Here is a 17,175-nt window from a genome sequence, read left to right as displayed (position 1 = left end):
GGAAAAGATCGGGCTATTCTGCACGAAGTTCTAAAGATTCTAAGAAAAAGGTATATTTATCCGATAGCCAACTTTGAGCTGTTATATCTCCGGATTCAATAAACCGAATGAAATGAAATTTTGACCAATTATGACTTACATAATGAGGTATCAAAAACTTTTGACTAAACTTAAAATTCTTAACACGAAAGAAAATTATAACGGATAGATTATTTTTCTAATAAAACACCAAATTATCCAAAACTTCAACATCGTTTCAAAACCAGTGAAGAGAATTGTCAGACAAAAGAGGCACAAAACAAGCAACAAAGAAGGTGCGACGATTACTCTTTATCCCTACTGGTAACAGATAATGACATGATCTCGAAATTTTTTGTTGCAGACAAAACGGAAGCTGAATTTGTTGCGTACTTTTCAACTCGTGAATAATCAATTATTGCTAACCCAAAGTCGAAACTGTTTGATGATAGAGCTTCACCAGAGTTGCAGTGTTTACCGACTCGAAGTTACCGTTCGAAAATCGCAATGCAAGGCTTAAAAATCTCTACACTCGTGGTGTACGATGTTAATCCCATTATTTTCAAGTTGGGACAAACTTATGTCGCATGGGTTTGTTTGTCGCAACAAATACAGGTTGCGGCATTGTCATTATTGTTGCGCGATGGTTGAATTTTGATTCACTGTTCAAAACTCAAGATGCAAATTATACTTCATTTAAATTTCCTCTAAATGACTTATATATAAATGTGTTTTGAAGGAAAGTAACAACATAGCCGACAACAAATTGAGAAAGTAATGGGATGTACATTAAAAATAGATCAATTTACTAAAAAAACGTGAAATAAATGAAATCGCTATAACTTTTCCTCTTGTTAAAAATTTCAAGATAAGTCAAACGTCTTTTAGAGGTCATTATATAAGTCATGAATGGTCAAAAATTCATTGAAATCAGTTCATTGAATTCTGAGATATAACAGCTCAAAATTGGCTATCGGATAATTTTACCTTTTTGAAGAATGTTTTTAACTTCGTGGAAAATAGCCCGATCTTTTTCAAATTTGGACCACTGATGCACAACTAGTTGATGAACTTACAGTAAAAATTTGAGAATATTCGATGCACTTTTCGAAAAGTTACAGCTAGTTGAACATTTTTTGAAAAGTAAAAATTTTGCCTGTCCCGATCATTTTGTCTATCCCCTGTACATATTTCAAAATAATTATGATCTGTAGGAATTTCTGAAAGAGTTTTTGAGAAATTCATTGAGGAATTTCTAAAGCCAAACATTTTTTAAAAGGACATGGAGAAATGACTGACAGAAAACCGTAGAATATTCCGTTAAGCAATTTTGGAAGTAATTCATTAAAGATATTTTTATAAGTTTCTGGAGAAACTTCCATAGGAACCCCTGGATTTTTTTTTCTAGAATAATCCTTGAAACATTTTGTAATAGGGAACTTTATGAGGATTTTCCAGAGGAAACTTTCGAGAAATTTCTGGTGGAATCTCTTGATGAACTTCTAAAGGTATACATAAAGAAATTCCTGAAAAAAATATGAAGAAATTTTTAAAGCATTACATGCAAGAGTTCATCTTTGGAGAAATTTCTAGAGTAATCCTTAGTGTAATTTCTGAAGTTATCACTAGATGAATTTCATAAGAAACCTTTGGCAGATTTTTTGGAAGCATGTGTGAAAAATGCCTAGACGAATTTTTAGAGGAATCCCTGGAAAAAATTCCAAAGGAAGCTTCCAAAGATTCCAAATTCCAAAGATTCCAAATTCCAAAGATCACAAGTGGTAGTCGAAATACGCGTATCTGTCAAAGGATAAGCAATTAGTGCGGAATTAAAAGGTTCAAAACTGATAACACCCATTCGAATTTTAACTTTCGTAAGGATTAAAAAAAAAAACAGAATTATCTAAAAATAAATCTTTCTGAAGAGAGTTTTCTGAAGCTATCCTAGGACTAAGTTCTGTAAAAATACTTGGAGGAATACAGGGGGTGGCCAAAATGTTTGGGAAAGGCAACTTTTTTTCTCCCACAAAACAATTCAACATGCTGTAACTTTTCATTGAGTGCATCATAAAATCTCAAATTTTGACTGTTTATCAACCTGTTATATGTGCTTCATTGGTACAAATTTGGATTCGATTAAATCATTTTTCGCGATGTTAGAACCGTTCGGGTAAAACACTATTTTTTTAGACAACTTATTTTTGAGCTTTCATATCTCGGAAACCAGTGAACCAAATTGAATGAATTTTTAAACGTTTATCAACAATATATTTATACTTAATACAACGTTATAAAATGAATATTTTCTCACGGCGAATTAAGTTATACCGGGTTGAAATTTTCACCAATATATAGGAAAATAAGTCAAATTTACAATACCACACAAAAATTACTAAATGTGTTCTTCCTTTTATCTCACTAGGCTCTAATATATCTGATAAAAGATAACTTGAGAACAGAAGTGGAAAATCTTTGGACATCAACACTAAAATTTATTGACATTGACGTAAAAAAAATACATTTTTTTCAAAAAAAATCCTAAAAGTGTCAACCCATGATAACTTTCTTCAACGTTCAAAAAGTATCTATGTTTTAATAGTTTGTAAAGCATTTGAATATTGTTAGTGTACGTTCAAAATTTCATTCAATTCGGTTCACTGGTTTCCGAGATATGACAGCCCAAACATGAGTTAGCTAAAAATAGTGTTTTACTCAAACAGTTCTAACTTTGCGAAAGATTAATCAATGGAGCCCACATTTGTACCAATGATACACATATAATAGGTTGACAAACAGTCAAAATTTGAGATTTTTTGATGCACTCTATGAAAAGTCATAGCATGTTGAACTTTTTTGTAAGAGAAAAAAAAGTTGCCTATCCCTAACATTTTGGCCATCCCCTGTATCTGAATGAATTCCTGGAAAAAGTCCCGATCTAACAGAGATTTTTGGAGCACATATGGAAATCTATATATATAAAAATGAGTTTGAAGTCCCTTTGAGGCAACAAAACTCACAAACGGATGAACTGATCAGCATGATTCTTGCACGGTTCGGTTCGTATTCATGGCGGCTGTGTTTATATGTACAAAAAGTTACGAAAATCAACTAAGAAAGTAAGAATATTGATATAGTACTGATTTTTGATGAACTGGGAAGAAAATCAACATTATCGAAATAAAACCAATCTAGAGTGCGGTGCTGTTTTAAGCCCTACTGTTGTCAAACCACCACAGCTTGGCAAAACAAAGTTTGCCGGGACAGCTAGTGTTATATAATTGGATATTTCTTAAAGGTAACTATTTTTATTTTAGAGTATTTCCAGCTTAATGCACGAATTGCGTCGACGCGACCATTCTCAATTCAAGTGAAATTTGGCTCATGCTTCTATCTGCTGTATAAGCTTCTATCTAAAGCCTGTTTTTCATGTTATTTGTTTTGAAATATTCTTCATCTCACTTTTGAAAAGGGCGCATGAAAAAAAAACTAATTTTCTTCTTTAAAAAATTGTAACTTGAAATTTGTTTGCTGGATTGAATGATGTCTTCGAATATTTTCAAGGATATTTGAAGGACTTTGAGAGTGATATTCATCGCGGATCTATGCTACATTTCCTAAAACTTTACCCTTTGATTTTTCATATTTTTTTCTGTAGTAAGCTGACTTCTAGCCTAAACATTTTCCAAATAGCCCAGGATAGTCAAATGCTATCCAACTATGTTTTATTGAACGCTTATTTTTCATCGCACAAAAGGAAACTATTGTTTGGATTTTATCAAAAATCTACATACAAATTCCAATGAAAAAACTATGCTTAATATTCCTACAACCAGCCACATTTGAGTTACAAATCAGAAAAATAAAACTGAACCTTGTCAAATGTTATTCGAGAAGGTATGAAAATGCACATATCTTAAAAATAGTTGACCCTCTTTTGATAATAACTGTTAAACACAAGGCCCCAAACATTGTTTTATTTCAAAATTATGCATAGTATTTTTTTTTTTTTTGAGAAGCATTTGACCACCCCAATTTTGAGGCTGGAAGTCAGTTTTCTGCATGAAAATAATTTAAAAAAATCGAAAGGTAATATTTTTAGAATATATGTATATGACATGGTATCTGACATAGATTCGCGATGGAAATTGCTCTCAGTGCTGCTGCAAATATCCTCAACCATCTTCGAATACACCATTTCAATTCAACAATTTCGAATTATATTTATTTATGAAGAAAAGTAGGTTTATTTTCATACGCCATTTTCATAGTTAGGTGAGGAAAATGGATATGTGTCAATGCAATAGTTAATGATTCATAAAATGAATCAGCGTATGAACAAAATCTAAATTTTGTCTAAATCAAATTGAAAAATATCGAGTCATAAATTTCGTATTTTGGGCTGGAAATGCTCTATATACTGCTTAGTCTGCTGCTGTAAATTGAATTCCCATTGCACTCACCTGCTGTTCCCACGTAAAGATGTGCTGGTTGAAATAATATTGGATTTGTTCATTGGCGATGTTGATGCAAAGCTGCTCGAATGAATTCTTGCCGAAATTCTCGAACCCAAAGATGTCCAATAGTCCCACTGCCAGTTGTTCGGGACTAAAAGTAAAAACCGTTTATTAAAATTCCATTGCAGAATCAAAATTAAACAATACTCACCTATTATTCGGTTTGTTATGCACCAGCAGCAAATTGATCTGATTGACCATCCAATCGAACAGTCGCCCGTACAGTCCCTTCGCCATGGCATCCCTCGCCGTGCAAGCTTCCGCCACATTGTTATGCCGCGTAATGGTTTCTCCTCGGGTCACCACCGAATTCGACGTCAGTGCCTCCAGCAAATCAGCTGACTCCACACCGAGCAGCTTCGAAACGCGATGCATTGGAGCCACGTCAATGACTCTCGCTCTACTGTCGGTGTTATCGTTGGAATCCATCTCGCCGAACTCCATATCCCCCAGGTTGAGGATTGCCGCCAGCACCCGATTCACCATATCGATTTCATCGTCCCGGAAGCCGAGCACCTTGAAACTAGCCAGCAGTTGCTTCCAACGTTCAACGTTGGTCTTGGGTAACGTCGCTGTTTCCTGAAGGTAACGGTGAGTTTTCCGGTACGATGGATGAAGATAGTACTCTTCCAGGCGCTTCTCCGCCTGGAGTCCGTCGTACATGTAGTAGAAGATGTGGAAGTTGCCTTCCGCTTCGGCTTGCTTGACTACTCGGCTCTGCTCCAGTAGGTAAACGAATATGCGAGCCCCATTGACTTTTCCGCTACGTGCCATGGTTAGTTCTAGGTATTTCCCAAAACGGGAGCTGTTCGAATTAATACCGGTTCGAGCATTGCCGAAAGCCTCCATGATGGGATTTACTTGAAGGATGCGTTCTTCGAGGTTTCTGGTAACTGCCTTCCCTAGGAAGACCAACTGTTTCAACAACAAGTTGGCGCTTTCCGTTTTTCCGGAACCACTCTCACCGGAGATGACAATCGCTTGATTTTGCTTTTGGTGGACTAATGCTTGGTGAGCAGCGTCCGCAACGGCGAAGATGTGTGGCGGGTTGTCCGATCTTGTTTTACCACTGTACTTCTTCTGGTGGTAGGTTGTGTAGATCCCAAGTTTGGAGAATGGATTCACTGCCACCAGAATATCTCCAATGTATGTGTATATTTGATTGGCCTCGAATCGCTTCTGAAGCTGTTCGACAATGGTGTCCTCCGTCAGGACGTCTAACCCCGCCAAGTCATCTATGTACATCTTCTGCGGTTTGGACTTCCTGTCTGACTTCAGTTTACCATACTTGGTGGTAGCCTCCGCTTGACGAGGAGCTCTTCCATCCGATCGCTGCTTCTGTATCTCACTTTTCAACTCATGCCTTACCTGATCCACGTGCGGACCAACGCTCTTCAAAAGCGGATGCGTAATCAACTCCTTCGAGAACGGCCTTTGCTCCAGATCCTTCACCAAACACTCAGATATAAAATCCGACAACATGGCTGAGTAGTTTTCCGGATGGTTCAACCTCGGCGGTGGATTCCTCGGAATTTGGAACAAAGCTCGCATCGGATGCAGTTCACACAGTGGAGGATCCCCTTCCGCCAGTTCGATTGCCGTGATCCCGATCGACCACACGTCACACCTGGAATCGTACGATTGGTCCAACTGCTGCTCGCAAGCAATCACCTCCGGAGCCATCCAGTAGGGCGTTCCCACGCTGGTATTCCTCCGGGCCATGGTGGCTGCCAGGTGGGAACTAACACCGAAATCCACCAGTTTGACGTGGCCATTCTCCGTCAGCAGGATGTTGTGCCCTTTGATGTCTCGATGCATGCAATGGTTCTCATGGAGAAACACCAGCGCGTGTACCGTCTCTCTCAGAATGTACGCAATCTGGTTGTTGGTCAGCCGGGAGCCACGGTTGCGTAGACCTTGAACCAGATCCGTAACCGAACCACCGGTGCATAGCTGTGGAAAAACAGAAACGGAAAGTCGGTGGCCATTAGATCAGTGGACTAAACGAGTAGATGTGCGATTAAGGCACGCAAAGCTTTTGCATTAATTGGCAATTGAATTGGACTAGGTACAAAGCGAAGCTGCTAAATGTGCGTACATAATGATACGATTCGAACAGGCGATGTTGTACTGCATAATTTGAGAAAAACGTGGTAGGGCAATTTATTTGTTTCACATAGAGGTAAAATGTATTGCTTGGTCAACAATGAAATATAAACAATCCGTTGGGAGTACGTAGAGTCTGAAAAGTGGTCAGATGTCACGGATTTAGAGGGACAGACCAATGCGGAACCAATATAGTATATTAGGAAATGTTATGATGGTAACTGTAGCATCGGCGGCCAGGGGGCGTTAATAAAGGAGAGCAGAGGGAAATTACAGGGGCGTTTCAGGGTGTCCCCCTAAAGTGTCATGAGATCCCTGGAGCTCCCTGAAACCCCCCTGAAGCCCCCTGAAGCGCCCCGAGGTAGCTACTGGTATCAGTTGAAGCCCCCTAGAATCCCGTTGACACGCTCCTGAAATTCATGAAACGCCCCTTAGACCCCCTTGAATACCCCTGAGAACTTCTGGCATTTCCATGGAACTCCTAGAGACTCTTTGAGGCGTCCCTGAGCCTCGTGGAAGCTCCCTGAGATCTCCAGAACGCCCCTGGAACCCCTTTTAACCCCGCAAGACAACCTTGAGACTCGTTTTAAGATCCCTTGAAACGTCTTTGACATGGTACCTACCTGAAACTCCCTTGAGACCTTCTGTAACTTCCAAGGAACCTCCTGAGATCCATGAAAGCATCTCTAAGGCCCCATGGAACCCCTTAAAACCACCTGAACCTGCAGTATCATGATACTCCCTTATACGCCTCTGAGTTCTCATGTGACTCCTTGAAATGCCACTGATATTCTCTGAAACTTCCACGGAGTCCTTTGACAAACGTCCCTGAGGCCCCTTCGAAGCCTCCTAAAACGCACTTGAAATCCCATGGATCCTCATTAAAATTATCCTGAGATCCTGGAAATCCCGCTGAGACCCCCTGAAGCGCCTCTGAAGCTCCCTAAAGCAAGGCTACCCAACCTTTTTCGCTTGTTTTATACATTTATGGTTCGTGAAATCGCAAAAAAAAGGTCGGATATGAGATTTTTTTAGCATCAAGCTAAAGCCTGAGGTAAGGGTTAATGGACACATGTGAACATGAAAATTGAATTTAACTTAACCACTTGGCTACCGTGGCAATTAAGTCGAAAATATGATCCTTCACGCAGGCCGGACTTTTTTTTCTGTTTAACTGCACAGGTAGCCACAAATAATTTTTGCGAGCGTTGAAAAATGCCATGGAAAAGGTTGGGCAACCCTACCCTAAAACCACTTGAGATCCGTTGGAGTTCTCATGTGATCCCCTGAAACCGCCATAAACGCCAATGAAACTCTCTACCACCCTCGAGACCCTTTGAAGCGTTCCTGGCTCACTAGCTAAAAGTATGTTACACTGACATTTGCGCAACAAAAACCAGCACCGCCGTGACTCTACTGGGACAAATGTGCTACTTGGGTGGTACCCTCTGAAACCTCACGTGACACTCTTGATACGCCGATGAGATCTCTGGTACCCCCTAAAATCCCATGATATCCTCTGGAACATCCCTGCAGCCCCCTGAGAAGCGTCCCTGAGGCCACCTAGAAGCCTCCAGAAATGCTTCTAAAACCACCTGAAGCACTCTTGACACTCCCTGAAGCCTCTTTGAAACGCCTCAGAGATGTCCTCCTCTCCTCTTCTTGGCGTAACGTCCTCACTGGGACAAAGCCTGCTTCTCAGCTTAGTGTTCAATGAGCACTTCCACAGTTTTTAACTGAGAGCTTCCTCTGCCAATGACCATTTTGCATGTGTATATCGTATGGCAGGCACGAAGGTACTCTATGCCCAAGGAAGTCAAGGAAATTTCCTTTACGAAAAGATCCTGGACCGACCGGGAATCGAACCCGTCACCCTCAGCATGGTCATGCTAAATACCCGTGCGTTTACCGCCTCGGCTATATGGGCCCTATGATGTCCTGGTACGTCCTAAAACTCTCTGAAATGCCCCTGAGATCCCTTATAGCGCCCCTGAGGCCACATGGAATCCCCTGACACGTCCTTTGAAGTCCCTGAAACTCTACCGGATTCCCTAAAAGGCCTCTGAAACCCACCTGAAACGCACCTGAGAACTCCAGGAACCCCTCTGAAAACCTGGGATCACCTGAATCGCCTCTGATATTTTCTTCGGGAATCCGTCTTCTAAAGAAACTTTTTTAAATATCTTTAATAGGTTGCATCATATTTTTTTTCAAGAATTTGTTTCTTTACAATCTTAACCAGATGTTTAAAAAAAAAACTCCAATGATTCCTTTAGAAAGCCCTCCAGGGATTCCATCAGATACCCTTTTAAGGGGCTGTCCATAACCCACGTGGTCATTTTTTGGGACTTCTCAACCTGGTTTATGGACAGCCCCTAAAGGTTCTTCTGCAAAATATATCACGGAGTCCTTCAGAAAATTTTCCACCATTGATTCTATAAGAAATTCAGTCCCTCCTTTAAAAATTCCGTTAGAAATTCTTCCAGAGATCAGAAAAATAAATAAGTTATATTTGGTAGTTCGTCTAAAGGTTCATGAAGTAAATTCGTAGGGATTTTTCTAAATCTTCCAGGGGTTTCTCTAAAAATGCCTTAGATGTTCTTTCAGAAATTTCTCTAAGAAAATCAAGAAAATATTTCAAGAAATTGCTTCCGAAGTTTCTGTACAGATACCTTTGGAAAATCCTCTAGGGATTCTTCTTCTTCTTCCTGGCTCTACGTCCTCACTGGGACTTGGCCTGCCTCGCATCAACGTAGTGTTCTTTGAGCACTTCCACAGTTATTAATTAAAGGATTTTCTTTGCCTGCCATTGCACGAATTTGTATACTATGAGGCAAGTACAATGATACACTATGCCCAGGGAGTCGAGAAAATTTTCCCGACTGGAACGGGAATCGAACCCGCCGTCTCTGGAATGGCGGTCCAGAGCCTTTACCACTAGGCTAACTGGAGACCCCAGAAACTCTAATGAAAAAAAAAAAAAGAATTTCCCTCTAAATTTTCTATGAAAGTTCTCAAAAAGTTCAATGAAGAAAATATTTTAGGAATTCTTTCATCTTCCAGAGACTCCTCTTAACATTGAATTGTTTAGAGTTTTTTTTTCAGAAAGGTATCTAAGAACATCAAGTAAATATTTCATGGATTGCTTCCGAAATTTCTGTATTGATACGTTTGAAAAATCCACAAGGGATTGTTTTCAGAAAATTTTCCAATGTTTCCTTCCAAAATTTCTCCATTGATTACTTCGCAATTTTTTTCGTGAATTTCTTCAGATCTTTCTCCTAAGTTCCGTATTGAAATAATTCTAGAGGTTCCTTCAGAAATTTCTCAAGTATTCCTCTAGAAAATGTAACATGAACTTCCTCAGTTATTCTGCCCTCTTCCACAAAATCCATCTGAAATTACGAAAGGAATTCTTTCATTATATCTCCCAAAGATTCTTTCAGAAATTCCTCCAGTGGTTAAATCAGATATTATTCTTGGAATTGGTTTAGAAAATCTTCAAGGAATCCCTTCAATTGCAAAAAAAAAATCAGGTGTTATTCAATGGATTCTTTTGGAAATTCCTCTAGCTGTTTCTTTGAAATTTGTTCTGCTGAACTCATAAAGCTGTTTCATCATGAACTCCTCCAATAATCCCTACACGAATTGCTCTAGGGGTTCCATTGGAAATCGCTGAAACAAAGCCTCCAGTTAATTTTACAGGGAATTTCATACACACAATTATGGATTTGCCGTGTTAAGAACAACCTTGTGATTTGGAGAAATTACGCAAAAAAGTAAATATTTAGCAGCGCTCTGCAAAGTGGTCAAATTAACGTGAATTACTTTGAGAAAACCACGTGGAAAAAAATGTGCAGAATGAAATTGCGTGGAAAATACGCGTAAAAAGAGTGTGTACAGACTTTCTCATGACTTTCTCCCGATATAAAGGAATATGCAATGATTTTTTCAAGCAATTCCTCTACTATTTTCGTAAAGGATATCTTCAGGAATTTCTCAGTTGTTTTTTTCTGATTTTTTTTTCAGAAATTCATTCACAAATATTTTCTAGGAGTTTCTGCATGAATTCTTTTAGACATTTTTAAAGTGATTTTCCAGGATTTTTTACAGTTATTTTTTTATTTGTTTTTTCCAGAAATTATTTTGCACGTTTCTTAAGAGATTCGTTTAACAATTCCATCATGAGCTTCCCAAGGAATTTCTTCAGCTGATCCTACTTAAATATCTTCAGAAAATTCTTCTTTGATTTTCTTTCGAGATTTTCCGTACGATTCTTTCCACAATTTTTCTAGGGTTTTGAAGATTTTGACATGAGATTTATTCGTTGATTTCTTCAGGAATTTATTTTCATATTCCTATATCGAAATCCATAAACAAATTCCACAGGGAATTACTTCTGAAATTTGTTCTGAAGTATCAAGATGCCAGCAAAAATATCCACATAGACTTCTACAGTATTCCAAGGGTTTGTTTATAAATTGGAGAAGGGCTTCCCTACACAATTCATTCATATTTGTCTAAAATTCGTATATTATAGGAATTTCTTTAAAAATAATCCAGAAATTCCATCAGAAATTACTAAAGTTTTAGTAAGCTTTTTTTTATTAAAACAGCTGGCATCATTTTTGCTGTTTATATTGTCAGCACTGCGCACTTGGAATAAAAAAAGTCGGTTTTCGAGCGGTATTTATACCCTTTTTATGGGTGTAAGAAGGGTAAAAAACATAGTTTCAATACCCAAAGACAAGATTATGATGGAATCACAATATTATAACATTAATAACCCATATTATGCTTCCAGGAGCTTGTAAGAATTAGTTTTATGCTGACTGTTTCAGACACATTAAAAAATCCTTGTAGATTTCGAGTTGGTTGATTCGAATTTCTATCACGTTGTTCTTCTTCTTCTTCTTTATGGCTCTACGTCCCCACTGGGACTTGGCCTGCCTCGCTTCAACTTAGTGTTCTTTGAGCACTTCCACAGTTATTAATTGAAGGGCTCTCTTTGCCTGCCATTTAGGGGTCGCAGTACCGACCACTTTTGGTGAGTACCGGTATTTCGGTACTGGAGTTGACAGTACCGGTAGAACCGGTAAAATACCGGTACTAAGAAATTTTCCACCAAAATGAAGAATAATCTATTTTGCACAGAAAATCTTCAATTTACCAGGAAAATGTTAATCCCGGTTTTCAGGGATGCCATTGAAGCTAACCAGAAAATACCTAATTAAACAAAAACTATCAAATAAAAATGATAGAAAGAAACGAGTTCTATGAAACTGTTTTTGGAGCTTTTGTTTAGCTTCTACGCAGTTCAACAAACAGGAACACCCTTTGATGTACCAAATTCAGATAGACAGCTACAAGGTGAAGACAGAAGAAGATTTAACTAATTTTCCCTTGATGATGCTTTCAATGGATTTTAAAAACTGAAGGAATAACAAGAAACCCTAATCTAGCAAGTTTAATTTTAAGCTAATAAATCCATTTGCAGAACCGTTTTGCATATATGAAATGTTTGTTTATCAAACTTTGTTTTAAATAAATGTTTTCGTTTATTCCCGACTAGAAAATTATATCAAGTTTGTAACATATTGTGTTATGATATTATAAAAATTTTCAATAACTTATTATGTTATTAACTAGATGAAGGATGATGTTAAAATAACTAAAATTGTAACAAAAAGAACTCTGGTGTAATCAAGAAAAAAAAACTTATTGTATTATGGAGAGATCAAAATTATAACAAAACGTGATATAAATCTTAGCTTCACAATAACAAGTTTCTATCATAATTTGATTCAACTTTGTAACAATCCTATCTCAATGCACATACATATTACAATGAGTTATGATCAGATTTTATAACATAATGTGATATAATTGTGTTATTCCAAATGTTTCTGACAGAAGTATAACACAATAAATTATAAATATCAGGATTAGTCAGAAATATGTTACATTTTTGTTATAAACTTCTAGTTGGGTTTCCATTGCATATCGGCTATACTAATGACCGGATTAAAAAAGAAAGAAAAATTACCGGTTTCCAACATTTCGGAAGAGATGAGATTTCACGGTACCGAAAGTACCGGTACTAAGGCTCAGTCAGTACCGGTATTTCGGTACCAAAAATTGATCGGTAATACCGGTATTTTCGGTACCGGTACTACCGGTACTATATCCCTACTGCCATTGCATGAATTTGTATATTGTGAGGCAAGTACAATGATACACTATGCCCAGGGAATCGAGAAAATTTTCCCGACCGGAACGGGAATCGAACCCGCCGTCTCCGGATTGGCAATCCATAGCCATAACCACTAGGCTAACTGGAGACCCCTTTCTACCATGTGACGGCACTGGTTTGTCGGCTGTTCGAGCTCTATGAAATTTATCGTCAATATCCACTACTCTTCTCGATCCGCCTAGATAGCTGTGGAGTGTCAGTTGTAGCGGTGTAGCAGTTGTCTCAATTAGCTTAGAATAACACTACGGACCGCCTGTTTGGGAGGTAAAAGTCAACTAAACAGGTGACCCCTAATTTTTGGTGTGTTGCGGCTATATGCTTACCATGCCTAGGAATGATTGGCTAGGGGGGTCAAATAAAAACATAACCACTAACGGAGCTTGTGGAGTACCAGGACGCCCTCCACAGTAATTTGCTCTTACTGCACTAAGCAGAGCAGGGTTTTGAAGATATTGTTGATTAGTTTATATTTTCACCTACATGGTTTCGCGTTATGCGATTTACACAGTGTATTCTGTGTGTCCTCGCCTTTGGCGTTTTCTAATCGATACCAATCCGGTTTTATTGCTGCTGTTGTTTGTTGTACTGTGATTGTAAAAAGTTTAATCTTGCCTAGTTTGGCTAGTGGCTAGCTTAGATCGATCTTCAGCATAAAAAGAACAGCAAATTATACAAAATGGCACAGCCCAAGTGACCTTAGTCCAAGAGTCTTACTTTCGTATGGGTAATTTCTATCTAGGATACCTTGTGAATCTGGTGTTTGCTACTTTCAGTGAAAATGAAATGGCAAACTCGCGTGTCATGCCTCGAACCTGTGTGCTTGTCAACAACGCAATTGTTGCTACACTCAGCTCTGAACTAACCACCAGAGATGTATGTGCTGTCACAATTGATGTGATGTATCTGTTGGAATCCTCAACAGAAAATACGTTTATTGTTCGGTTTATTTACCGCATGATGAATCATCTCCTACGAATGCTTTCAGACAAGTCATCGCATACACACTAAGATCAGCTCGGTATTTTCCCCATCTTTTTACTGAGTTCTCAACAGCAGATTTAACTCGGTACGCTCGGTTATTTATTTTGCGGATATTCTGTAAATGAGTTACCGAGCTCAGCTCACAAACTGTCAAAAGTTACTGAAGCACGGTAAATATCGTTACTGGTGAACGGTAATACGATTACCGAGTGTACCGAAATAAATCTGCTGTTGAAATCTCAGTAAAAAGATGAAAAAAATACTGAACTCAGTGAATAAATTACTGAGCTGGAACATTTGAATCTTAGTGTGTACTTCACTTCAAAAGGCCTTCTGCTATTTATTGTCAGTGATGCTAATGCTCCAGTTTGATGGAATACTTAAGTAGTAGAGATCTTGGATTAATTAACATAGGCAAACTTCATGGTATCATGGTAAGAGGAAGTGTTAGACATAACGCTTTACTCTAGTAGAATTAGTGACTAGCTGACCAATTGACATGTGTCAGATGAAGCATCTTTATCTGACCATCGCCACATCTTTGTTGAACATTTTAATGTTACTTCGCAAACTTAACGTTTTAGAAATCCCCGATCAACCAACTGGGATCTCTTTACTGATTTGATTGCGGCCAAATTTCATGGATACACACTAGTATGGGACAAACATCAAATTCTCGCTCCAGTCCACTTTTATGATTCCATTGAGGTCCCATATGAACTGTGCAAAATTTCAGCGCAATCGGTGAAACTATAATTTAGCGCAAGCGGTTCAAAGTTTTCATATGATTTACTATGGGAAAAGTTACACTTTCAGATAAAAAATCCCAGATGTCGCCCCTTGTCTCCTTAATTCAAATCGATCAATGCTTCTTATAGAAAAATCATTTATGAAACTTTCCTTCGAAGACCGCAACACAATCGGATGCTTGTGGAAAAAGTTATTAGGGGTACTCACTTAACAGATTAAATTGCTGCGTAAGCCATGATTTTCTGTTTATTTGAAATGTTTCATGATTTTGCGAATGAAATAATCAAAGATTGCCTTGGTGATCGCGACGTTTAATCAGTTTAATCAGTTTACGCTGTTAAGTGAATCCCCCTATTGATTTATTACCGATTGGTGATCCAACGAACGGCTTTTTGTTTTGTTTTATCAGCAGCACTGTAACTGCTGCCTTGGCTGCTGCTGTTTCTGGGGGTGGTGATGCCTCCCACCACCCCATGCAACAACGGCAGCAGCAGTGCTGCTGATAAAACAAAACAAAAGGGGGATTCACTAAACAGATTAAATTGCTGCGTAAGCCATGATTTTCTGCTTATTTGAAATGTTTCAAGATTTTGCGAATGAAATAATCAAAGATTGCCTTGGTGATCGCGACGTTAATCAGTTTAATCAGTTTACACTGTTTAGTGAATCCCCTTAAAAAGTCGTTCGTTGGATCACTAATCGGTAATAAATCAATAACTTTTTTCACAAGCATCGAATCGTTTTGTGGTCTTCGAAGAAAAGTTTCATAAATGATTTTTCTACAAGAAGCGTTGATCGATTTGAATTAAGAAGGCAAAGGGCGTCCTCTGGGATTTTTTGTTTGAAAGTGTAACTTTTCCCATAGTAAATCCTATGCAAACTTTGAACCGCTTGCGCTAAATTATAGTTTCTCCGATTGCGCTGAAATTTTGTACAGTTCATATGGGACCTAAATGGGATCTAAAAAGTCGACTGGAGCGAGGATTTATTTTTCCCATACAAGCGTGTCCCATACTAATACACACCATCCATTGACACTCCAAGTGATTTAGATGATGCCGTTGATACTACAACGACCTTCATCATGGAAGCTTTTGAAGAAGCATGCCCTCTACGGTCTGTGAAGATCACAAGAGGAATCCCTTGGTGGAACTCTGATCTGGCGAAACTCAGGAAACAATGTAGAAAGAGTTGGAACAGACGACGTTCGGCTGGTTCGGAGGCTTTCAGGTCGGCTCGCAAGGCCTACAAGAAAGCTCTCCGGTCTGCTGAACGATCCGGCTGGAAAAACCTTTGTACAAATGTTTCCAGCTTGAGTGAAGTCAGTCGGTTAAACAAAATCCTTGCGAAATCTAAGGATTTCCGGGTGAACGAACTTCGTTTGCCAAATGGCGATCTGACTTCCTCTGATGAGGAAGTTCTGGAATGCTTATTCAGCACATACTTCCCGGGATGTGTGGATATTACATCTTCGGATGAACCTGATGTCTTTTCTTGTAGTTATGTAGTTATTCTCTGGCTTCGGCCCGGAGTACTGTAACTATGGAACAGATTAGGTGGGCACTTAATAGCTTTGCTCCTTTCAAATCTCCTGGGGCAGATGGGATCAATCTCATTTTGTTTCAGAAAGGTGAATTGCGTAATTCTGGATATTGGATATCTCAGAAACCTGATAACTTAGCAAGAATGTGTCTTCGGTAAAGTTCTTTAGCATGATAACAATCTTAACCCTCCTTTGGCATTAGGGTCATTTTTTGACCCAAACCGTACACTACGTCAGCGAGCTGCTGCCAACGTGATGCAAAAGGAAGGTTAAAGTGTGGTCTTGTTCACTTATCAGCAAACCAATAAACGCTCTGTGCAAACAGTAAGTATTTGTTAGTTGTGCGATCCGCAGCACAACAGATACTTTTTTATTGTAAGCATATTAAACTTGGATTGAATTTATCCTCTCCTGGCTGCAGTTGTTGTCGGTGTAATTTCAGTTTCACGCTTTCACTATCGCTTTTAAAAGCCTAACAAGGAACTGCTGTAAAGCACTAAAAGCCAAGCTATAAGTAAGTAACATCAATGTTTGAGCCTGTCATGCGTTGCGGAGGAATTGAATCCAATAAATTGATACACACCTAGATGAACTCCATCTTAAACTCCGGCTCACGCAGGTGTCTGTCACCAAACCCAAACAAAGGGCTCAATTCGTACTAATAATCCATAATTTGCGAACATCACATCAAACTTCATTGACAGAGTTCGTCCAACCGTCACTGATCATCGATCCGATGGGTTCAAACAATTAAACCAAAACACCCCTTTACCATCATATCGCACCGAATCTTCACACATTGTTGCACTTGCTTCCTCCGATGAATTTGAGGTGCGTATCGCAGCGTTGATGTTTTGTCTGTGTCGGCTGTCAGCCCGGCCGCGGCCGCGTAGAAAGTTTGCACCACTAATCAAGTAAAAGCGCGCCCATTCGGATTTGGTCGAGGGCCTCCTCCAAACGGCCGTGCCAGCCTCATCTCATCGAATCGCATCGCGCATCGGTTAGTTCGC

General features: G+C 39.0%; 1 protein-coding gene across 8 annotated transcripts in view; it reads right to left on the bottom strand.

Moving 5' to 3' along the window:
* LOC109431038 (myosin-IIIb-like) overlaps nt 1-17,175 on the bottom strand; it is a 428,015-nt gene that overhangs the window by 47,853 nt on the left and 362,987 nt on the right. For all 8 annotated transcript variants that reach the window (XR_009995647.1, XM_062842494.1, XM_062842492.1 and 5 more), the window contains 2 exons: nt 4,684-6,485; nt 4,479-4,623 (listed from right to left, as the gene is read on the bottom strand). Coding sequence is in view for 7 of the 8 variants with exons in the window: in XM_062842494.1 (XP_062698478.1) it covers nt 4,479-4,623; nt 4,684-6,485 (1,947 nt within the window). In the remaining variant the exon portion in view is untranslated. The remainder of the gene's footprint in view (nt 1-4,478; nt 4,624-4,683; nt 6,486-17,175) is intronic.

Source organism: Aedes albopictus, chromosome 3 (assembly GCF_035046485.1).
Source record: "Aedes albopictus strain Foshan chromosome 3, AalbF5, whole genome shotgun sequence".
NCBI classification, from domain to species: domain Eukaryota; kingdom Metazoa; phylum Arthropoda; class Insecta; order Diptera; family Culicidae; genus Aedes; species Aedes albopictus.
Note: the sequence above shows the minus strand (reverse complement) of the source record. Positions and strands in the feature narration are given on the sequence as shown.